The sequence below is a fragment of the Tinamus guttatus genome, unplaced genomic scaffold, assembly GCF_059628265.1.
Source record: "Tinamus guttatus ecotype Peru unplaced genomic scaffold, ASM5962826v1 Tinamus_guttatus_pri_ptg000083l, whole genome shotgun sequence".
NCBI lineage: Eukaryota > Metazoa > Chordata > Aves > Tinamiformes > Tinamidae > Tinamus > Tinamus guttatus.
Genome location: NW_028288617.1, coordinates 1,260,893 through 1,271,098, shown reverse-complemented (window position 1 = coordinate 1,271,098; position 10,206 = coordinate 1,260,893). Strand labels below are relative to the sequence as shown.

The window sequence follows — 10,206 nt, the reverse complement described above, 5'->3', positions numbered from 1 at the left end:
GGGCAGGCTCGTGTGTCAAGGGGCACACAAAGGAGTTCAGGTTTTTGGTTTTCTTTTCAAATCACATCATAACTTGATAACAATGATCATAACTTTCATCTTAGAATAATCATTTAACTGGGACATTTTCTTCCCTCAGCACTTCTGTGTATTATACTTCAGCCCTGCATCAATGCTGATCTCCCCCCCCCCCCAAAAAAAGGTACTGTTAAACTCTTAAAGTTCAGCTTTGTTATTTAAGAATGAGCCTCTTGTCATCAGATCTGCCTCTAGCATGGACTGCCTTTTAATAATCTTCCTCTTGTCAGTAGGAAATATTTCCTTTTGATAATACTGAAATCCTGTCTTCCATTCCTTCCATGTTGTAAAATCTGATTCAAAAATAGCTGTTTGTGCAAATGGTAAATCTAGCCCAACTGCATCTCCCTTACTGCATGTGGAAGCTCTCAAGAGGGTGACATATTGCAAATGCTTTCCTCTTAAGTCTGTGACCCCTTATAATATGGATGTTGTGGAAACTTCTTTACATATATGCTTTTTTTTTTTTTTTTTTGGTATTTACATTTTACCCTAACCCTCCAAGGTGTTGTAGGAACACAGGAAATACTCAATCACTACCTCTTTTAGATTTTTTAGAATTATTTCCTGTAATACTGCTGAAACTTCCAGGCAGGTTGGCTTTTTCTGAATAAACCCCGGAAAAAAAAAAATGTGTCTGACCAAATACACCTTTTGAATTGCACCCTTCAAGAGGTTGTTTAGTTCTTTCCTTGAAGCATATATTTAAATCTCTGTGGCAGTAAAACAGACCTGCCCTGCAATCATGAAAATGCCTCGCTGGGCCTTTGGTGCACCACTAATACTACTGCTATTGAGAAAGAACTCCCAACTACCACCAATGTATCAGGGCACAAGTCTAAAGCGCAATAATTGTTATCCAGAAGGAAACACCCGCCGCCGCCTCACGGCAAACGGCTCCCAACGGCCGCCTCCGCCGGCCCCGCCCCCAGCGGGACCACGCCCCCGGGAGGGCGGGGCCGGCGGCAGGGGCGGCCCCGGCCCACGTGACCCCGCCCCCCGCCCGCTCCGCCATGTTGTTTCTTCCTTCGGCGGCGGCCGGTAGCGGCTTCGGGCAGCGGCGCGGCCCGGCTCGGCACCGGCGGCAGCCTCCAGCCCGCGGGCAGGTATCGGCCGGCGCGGTGCGGCGGGGCGGGGCCGCCCTCCCTGCTTTCCCCTCCATCTCCTTCTTTTTCGTCTCTCCGGTGGTCTCCTCCTTCTCATTAGCAGGTGCTGCGAGGGGCGGTGTGGCTGGTGTCCCGGGATAGAAGCGGCGCGCTCCTGCCCCGCGGGCCGCAGGAGGCAAGAGCGGGCTTGGTGGCCCCATTTCCCTTCCTCTCCCCGCACCGGTTGTCCCGCGCGTGGCGGTTCCCCCTCGGCGGCCGTTGCGCGGGCGCTCCGCGGAGCTGGTGCGCGGCGCCGGGGCAAGGTGGCGTGATCGGGGATCCCGTGACCGGCGAGCGGCGCCTCGCCGGGGAGGTAGCTCCGGCTGGGCCGGTCCCGTGACCGCGTGCGCGCTGCCCCGCTCCGCCTGCGTGCCGAGCATCCATCCTGCCCGCCGGAAGCGTCCCCGTTGGCGTCTCGCCGCCGTGCCCGCTGCAGAGGCGCCTCCGTGTGCCCAGGGGGGTTCCGGGGCCTCCCAGGTGCGCTCCTGGTCGGGGTGCATGGCCGGGCAAACCTCCACTTCGTGACGGCCGCAGAGCCCGAAGCAGAGGGTTAGCCCGGTTCGGTCTAGTCTGCTAGTGCCTGGTTTCATGCTAAATGTTGCTTCTGCTAAGTATGTGAATGAAAAACAGGCTGTTACCGATGCAACAACTTTTAAACCAGTTTTCTCACAATATCTTAATGCCATCTCTGGCAAGATTGGCTACAGCCAGGTATGAGGAGAACACTGGCTTCTATTAACTTGTGTGGGGTAGGCTAGGAGGGAGCTCCTCGGGTAATATTTTATTTTGCGTTTGAAACAAAACACTAATTTATTTGGAGATAGCTGGCATGGAGTCTGTTCCCTCTCCTCCCTGTACTGTTCTACTAAATGAACATGTGTTTTTATTTGTCTTGACTCTTTAAGTTGTTGTGCAACACTAAAATTGTCACTGCCCTTGTTGGTTTAACGCCTTCTTTCTTTATGTATTTAGGCAGTATTGTGAGAAACAGATCTCTTAACTCCTTAAGACTGAAACTTTGCTTAAAGATTTCACAATGAGTAAGAACTTCCAACAAAAAAGCATGTCAAATACTTTAAGTGTCTTTAAAATATGTATTTGTATATGCGCGTGCACACACACATCCACGCACTGTTTATTCTTCCCCCTTTTTTTCTTTTCTACTTTCTTAGGTCTGTGCAGCATAGACAAGCTGTTGGTGTAGTACCAAGTAACTCAGTAACTTTCTTGGGGATGGGACTTGGTAAACCAGCTATATTGGAAGGAAAATGAGTTCACGGTGTAGCCTGACCAATAGAGGCTGCAGAGCCCCAGAGGAAAGAGGCAACTAGTGTAAGAGAAAAAGATTAGCACTTCTGAGCAGAAATAACTGTTCGATGAGACTGAGCGGGTGGAAGCAGTAACAGAGAAGTGGGTTGCAAGGAAAATGTCGATTAATGTGGACTCACAAATCCTTAGAAATATAGGCTGGACCAAGACCAGTGGCACTTAATGATGTTTTGGAGTTGGCTAAAAACAATAGTTTCAGCTGGGAGCTGCTGAGAGACCTAACCTAGTTAAATAAAGCAACAGAGTTTGCTCATTTGGCTTGGAAGCAGAGAATGAGATAGGGAAATGTGAAGGCCAGGTCTCTGCAAGATAACATTAGCAGAGATATAAGTGCATGTATTTCTCCTGAGAAATTTTGCTGATTGAGTTTTGTGATTAGATGTGAGCTCTGCTAAGTGGAGCCATCTGGCCACAGACACTGGTACAGTTTTGTGATCCAGGGGCTATGCAGACTTAAGGAATTCCTGCTTTTGACTCCTGTTTGCTGCATAGCCCTGAGTCATGGCAGGGCAGCGGTTTGAACTAGAGCACTGTACTACGTAGGACTTAACATTTCTGTGTCTGTGATAACCTGCCATCACATTAATCAAAATCTATCTGGCGCCCAAACTTCTTTCGCAGTTGTTCAGTGCCAGAGCCACATGAAAAGAAACAAAGACTTAAAAGTTATTAAACCCTGAATAGGTCAAGATATGTGGCTAAAGTGCTCCCAGGTTTCCTGAGAAATACACCACTGATGAGCATATCAGGCAGCTAGTAAAGGAGAATTCCTAATACATAGCTCTTATGTAGGTCCTGTATGGGAGAGGTGTGTGTATCAGTTTTGAGGCTATGCTGTGCACTTTTGAGTGCATTGTACGCTTGTACAACATTTGACTTAATTTCTGCATGCTTCTTAAAAAACAGTATAGTTTAAGATCTTAAGCACTAAATCAGTTGTGCTTCATGGGCCAGTTTCCTCTAAATATATCAGTAATGAACGGCCTGAGTAGAGGAAGAAGAGTTTGCTTCTGTCCTTTTAGCTTTCTGGAAATTTGCAGATTTGCTGTAGTTGGTAAGTATAAATATGCTGTAGTAATTGAGGGATGGGGACTGTAAAAACACACACAAACACTGAGTAAAAAGTAGTTTTCAACATTTGAATAATTCTGAGTTTTGCCCCTGCTGTTGCATCTCTGCTAGTTCTTGTATATGGGGTGTTTTTTTTTTTTTTTTTTTTTTTTCCTCCTCTCTCTACCAGATATTTTACAGAGAAGCAGATTGTGGCATTATCTGATGAGCTACTGCAACCAGCAGCCTACAGGAAACATTTTTTTTTTCCATATTAAAATGATAAATATTGTCCAATGCTTCAAGTTAGCTTTAAGAAAAAATGATTTAAAACAGAATAAATTGATACTGTTAGCACAGGAGATTTATTTTTTCAGAAGAAATATCTTATGTATTGGTGTCCTCTTTTTAAAAAAAAACCATTAATGTCTGGTACTTGTGGCTTACCAGTTGAAGATGACTTAGTAAAGAAAACAGTGAATAAGCTTCAAAGCTGATAACCATGTGCTTGATGTGTAAACTTCAGAATGCATAGGAGGTTATGAAACTGTCAGTGTTATGGAGCAGCTAATTGTGGGTGCTTGTCAGTTAAAAGGCTGTATGGTTTGAAATGCAGTGTTTCTTCTTAAGTGTTTGACAGGAGCGGTCAGGTGGACTTTTTTTTTTTTTTTTTTTTTAGCAGACCTGTAGACTGAAAGTGTGAAACAACCATGATTAGTTAGAACAGGTCAACTGGCCCTCCTTAACAACTCTAGTTTTATTGGAGAACTGAAGGTTTATTGTTTTAAGAAAATACTTTAAAGAATGGCGTCAAGGACTGGACACCATGTATTTTGAAGGAAGCCTTTGAATTTAGTCTTGATTTCACATAGCAAGTAGTTTATGTAAGCAACTATTTGCTGAAAATAGCAAATTAGTGTTGTGCGTGTGGCTTCTTTCTGCCTGTTTCCAAGCTAGAAAGGTAGGAAGTAAGTACAGCTGGAGAAGCAATAGTCTGAAAACCTGAAGTGTTGATTACATCTGTTTCCTTTCATCGCTAATACTGAGGAAAGTCAGTGGTCTGATTGCAACAAAGCCAATTCTGGAATTTATTTTAGAAATAGGCAAACTGAATTGCTGCAAAAATTAAGCTGCTTTTTTTTTTTTTTTTTTTTTTTTCCTTGGTGTACTGCTGTGCCTGGTATCACTCTGGTAAAAGTGGGACTCTAGATTGGTTCAGTTGGCTCTGTTGACTCTAGATTGGTTCTGTTGGCTCTAGTTTTGTGTGAGGTTGTACCTTGCTGACACCCTAACTACAGTGTGATTGCGCAGTAGGCTGAAATTGCCTTTCTGCAGGTAAAGCTTGAATTCAGCAGATACCTGCCATTTTGCAGCCTTTCACGCTCTGTAAGCAAGTTGTCTTTTTTTTTCATAATAATAACAAGACATAATAATAAAAAGACATGCATGTTGCTGCGATGGGTTTTCTACACAATCCATTTCTGCCTCAGTACCTGAAATGTGAAAAGAGGTAATTGCCCTCAAAGCAAACAGCTTTGAAGCTGTCATCATGGAATCAGGGGAATAAAGACAAAGGAACACTTGCCCTGTCCAGTCTGTCTGTAAAGCTTTGAGGGGCGAGGAATCAAAGATTTTTGTAATGAGAAACTGATTTTTCTGAAGTGACTTGATGTGCTGTTTTCATTCTCACCATCAAATGTTCAGACTGCTAATAGAAATGTTTCAGACTTGCCGTTCACCATTTAAAGGGGAAACTCTGTGAGGAGACTATTAACTTACTTGACTGATGGTGTGTGATAATCACAGAAATAATACTTCAGTAGAAACTCTACCTGTGTTTAATGGAGTACTGAAGTCAGTGTTCAAAGAGCTTGATTCCTTACAAGCTGGAGCTGGAAATTCAGAGAAAATGGACCTTAGTGGGGCTGCTTTTTTACTTTTCTGTTCTGGATATCTTGTTTGAGGTTAAATATTTAAATAATAAGTTAATGCAGGAAGAGATAATATTGTGTTTACAGACTCCTTTGTGCATTAGGTTTTAAATTAGCTTAATGCAAAAATAATTTAAAAATGTATCACACAATAACTAGAATAAATACTTATCTGTAATTCTATAGTGTCTTGCAGTTCCTAGTATTGGTTAAAACAATGAGATACAGATTGGAAAACAGATTGTTGTCAGATACTCAGGGATGGTTTAAACACAGCAATTAGGGTAATAAATTTTGTCAAATATGGTGTTCCTCCCCAAAATATCGTATAGATGAACTTAGTGTGTAACTGGAGGAACAACACTAATCTTCCAAATGACTTAAGTGTTTTTATTTTATTGATCTTTGTTGGAGTGTTAGGGGTTTGTAATTGCAAAAACTGTTTCTTTCTAGTAACTTTTTTTCAAGATGTCAGAGAGGAGGGAAGTGCAGCAGCATCTCACTGTGCTGACACTAATGTCCTGATTCTGCAGATATTCTCAATCATGTCATCAGTCAGTGGGGCCAAAAATGAATAAATTTGAGTTGGTTATACAGTCAACAGAAGCTGTTTGTAGCTACATAAAGGCTTTGCTGCTTCAAAATGTACATACTTAAGTTTGCCTTTAAATACACTTCTGTGCAACTTCAGTTGAGGCTTCTAAGCATGTGCCTGAAGACTGAACATACCTCCTTCAGATTTCAAACCAAAACCTTTCTGAAAATACAAAGTGCTGGTCGAGTCTGCCAGTTTCTGCCTGTGGAAGCTGAACGGACTGGGAAGTGATCTTGCTGGCAACCTTGTGTTGAGATACTTGCTTATCAGTACTGTGGAGGCTGCTTCTGTAGCCTTTGTGCTAAAGTTGTGCCAGTTTGGTTCTAGTCTGAAACACACTTTAATGGTTTGTGGCTAATTTACGGAGTAAATGTCTGCCCAGTGAAAGTATTTTTGTGGCTCAGTCTCCTAGACCTCACTGTAAATTCCATATAGCTTAAATTGTATAACTTGTCAGGTTCCGGATGCACAAAAATACTAGATACTGTTTAACACAGTTTCCTTGCTTGTGATTTGTTTGAAATGTTTGTGGATAATTTCATAAATTAAGCAGTTCATTAACTATAGTCTAAGTGCTATTCTTTAAAAGGTGGAAGCCAAGGAAACAAGTATATAGTAGCAGTCTGAACAATGTAAATCAATTTCTTCATCACGTTTTATCTTTTTGGGAAGATGCGATTTCAAATAGAACAGGGAAAAAATGTATCTTTTCCATCTACTGAAGTGAAAAAATAGTAAAATACTCAGTACCTCCATTGTCACAAACACATTATTTATTAGAAGGTTGTTATTATATAAGGGAATAGATCAAATAACTTATTCCTTTTCTAATAGTAGTAATTAAGAGATAAATGGAGACACCAGAGCATTTTTAAAGACTTTTCCTGTGAACCTGGAAAACACATGCAAATAGTCCAGTGACTACTAAGGATGTTTTTCACATATATATGAAATGGTATGTGCTCATACCATGAGCCATAGCAATTATCCCTTAGCTCTGTGAAAGGTAACTGAAAAATCTACCTCTCTTTAAAAGTTTTTATCAGTCCTGTTGTGAGATTTAGAAATCTTAAATATTTGTACAATTGTTTTTAATTACATAGTACAAGAATGAATAAACTTGTTACGAACAGATTTTTACTGGAAGCAGTCACTTTTTTATTTTGAAAGCATTTCTTACAAACATCTTGCTGTTGACTGGGTGGAACAAGCAGTCGACGATGGAAAGCTGGAGATGAAAGAATTCCTGAAATTCCCAGTTTCTAATGTAAGCCTTGATTCTAAAGCAGCACATGTCATATGATTCATATTGCTAGCTTGTATTAGGTATTAATTCTACAGCTATGCTCTGCAGGTGATGTATATACCAGCAACCCTAATCGCAACTAGCATAGCCACATTCCTTCCTTCCTTCCTTTGGAGGAGGTAAACGAGACTACTTATGACCTGTTTCCATTTTAAATAGGCACTATTTTAACAGAAGCCTCCTTTGAATTAATCTGAGCTCTTTTGGCGTGAGGTACATACTGAAAGAGTAGGTCTCATACAAAAAAAAAAAAAAAGCCTCTTTTTTTGGACTCTTCAAAAAGATGCTTTATAAGACCAGGATTAAAACCCTTTGTTTTTTCTATTTTTACAGCATTACTGTAAAATTATTGGTGTAATGTGGTAAACCTTGGGCAGGCAAAAATACTAATAATCTGAACTAACAGCAAAACATATGATTCTAAAGGTTGACAGTAAGAACTGTCATTGTTGTCAATAATTGACCATCTCCATGATGACAGCTGGAGTCTGAGGTGTTTTGACTAATTCTAGGGGAGGTGTTTAACTGTTGGTGTAGACTCGTGCTGTCTTAAAAAAACAAGCCAGCCTCATGACTTACAAATACTGTAATTTTGTATTTCATCTGTAGATTATTGTATCTTTGGGAGCTGATTTAAAATTCCTGATTTGGTTGCATTTTGGGGAAATTGCAGCAGCAGCTTCAGTGTAACAGAAAGTGTCCTGCTGCTTTATTCCTAAAGCTTCTTTTTCACTTTTATATATATTTAGCAGAAGAAACTTTGCTAATAAAATATGGGGCTTAAGTGCCTTAAGTAAAGCCATTCACACTTTATGAAAAATCCTCAGTCTTTTTTTTTTAACCTTTTTTTTCCCAGTAAATGTACATGATTCATTGCATTCGTCTCATTGTTCTCTATTCTGCGTAAACCTTGGAGGGTTACACTGTAACTTAGTATCTGCAGTTTCATGGGGCAAGTGTTTTAAGTGACAAAGCAGTAATTCATGTCGTGTACTGCTTCTACTGCCATGCCAATTGCAGTTGAGATGTCTTACTACAAATATCTGCGCCTTACTTATTTTAGTATTGACTCCTATTTCTGTACGTGATACTTGATTCTGGTGGATTTTAATTAACACTCTCCTAGGTATTCACGTGCATACATGTGTTTAAAATTTTCTATCCATTTTTCCACAACTCTTCTTTTTAACAGCTTTCTTACTCTTTCCAGGTCTAGAACACCAGGAGGGTCCATTCTCATAACAATGTCAGCAAAATCCTCCCTCCTTAAAGTGATCCTGCTGGGAGATGGCGGAGTTGGGAAGAGCTCGCTCATGAACAGATACGTCACTAACAAGTTTGATGCGCAGCTGTTTCATACAATAGGTGTGGAGTTCTTGAACAAAGATTTGGAGGTGGATGGACACTTCGTTACAATGCAGATATGGGACACAGCTGGCCAAGAACGTTTTAGGAGTTTGAGGACTCCTTTCTATAGAGGTTCTGACTGTTGCCTGCTCACTTTCAGTGTGGATGACTCTCAAAGCTTCCAGAACTTAAGCAACTGGAAGAAAGAATTCATTTATTATGCAGATGTCAAGGAGCCTGAAAGCTTTCCGTTTGTGATACTGGGCAACAAAGTTGATATTAATGAAAGGCAAGTGTCTGCAGAAGAAGCCCAAGCCTGGTGCAGGAATAATGGCAACCATCCCTATTTTGAAACCAGTGCAAAAGATGCCACTAATGTTGCAGCAGCCTTTGAAGAAGCTGTCAGAAGAGTTCTGGCCTCTGAAGATAGATCAGATCACTTTATTCAAACAGATACAGTAAACCTTCATCGGAAACCCAAACCCAGTTCATCTTGCTGTTGACTTATTATTATTTTTTGCCATATTACTTTTCACTAGCTTGCTCTGTAAGAAGGTTGAAAAGGTGTGGTAGATAAAATAACAAATGGGTTCCACTCTAATATTAAAATTGTAATACTCTGCTGCTTTCTTGGGGAGCGAAGGGGAAACATAAGAAACTTCCACTCATGAGTGACCCACTATTAAATTAGTGACATCTTTTGTTTAGGAAGGTGTCAAGTAAAAATATACTAATACAAGAATGTAATTTGCCAAGTTAATCAAATGATAAATACTTTGAATATAATTAAAACTTGAAAGTTCTAGAAGCACTACTTTGGAGAAACTGTTCTGGAATTGAGATATAAAGAAACTTTTATATATGTATATATATTTTTATGGAATCAGTGTTCCATTTTTGTTTCACTAAAGGGTTCGTAACAATGCCAGATATTAAATTTCAGTCTCATTACATTCCTTTCAATGTGAGTTGTACTTAATCTCTCATCATTTTTTTTAATTATAAGTTAATATAGTTAATATAACCCTCCTTCAGGAATTCTGTAATTGCATCAGTAGACTTTATGTAGGTTTTAAGTCTTAAAAAAAATCCTACATATGTAATGTTTGTTTTCCCTTCACTTACTATTCTAAAGCTGTACTAATTTTTCCAGAGTTTAATGCAAAGTATTCGTGACTTTGAAAGTTAGCAGGTTTCTCTGCCTTAAGTCCAATTCCAGCATGTTTCTGATCAGTCGGGCAAAAGTCTTGATAACTGAAGTTGCAACAATTTTAGTTATGGAAAATATATGCTTTATTTGGAAAGCTTTTAACAGCTCTTTGAGGGATCCACGTTGTGACAAATTTATAAGAGGGCTTCTAGTTTACAGTTAAATTCCAAACTTCTTGGTACTATTCACCTGAGCTGTGAATGTGTTTATTGGTA

At 40.3% G+C, this 10,206-nt stretch overlaps 1 protein-coding gene across 1 annotated transcript; it reads left to right on the top strand.

The window, feature by feature from the left end:
* The first annotated feature begins 1,147 nt into the window (after positions 1–1,147).
* RAB9A (RAB9A, member RAS oncogene family) lies at positions 1,148–9,654 on the top strand. The gene is made up of 2 exons (XM_088520242.1): positions 1,148–1,184; positions 8,645–9,654. Exon 2 carries the CDS (start codon positions 8,679–8,681, stop codon positions 9,282–9,284), a length of 606 nt encoding a protein of 201 aa, XP_088376368.1. The 5' UTR covers positions 1,148–1,184; positions 8,645–8,678; the 3' UTR covers positions 9,285–9,654.
* The last annotated feature ends 552 nt before the right edge of the window (positions 9,655–10,206 follow it).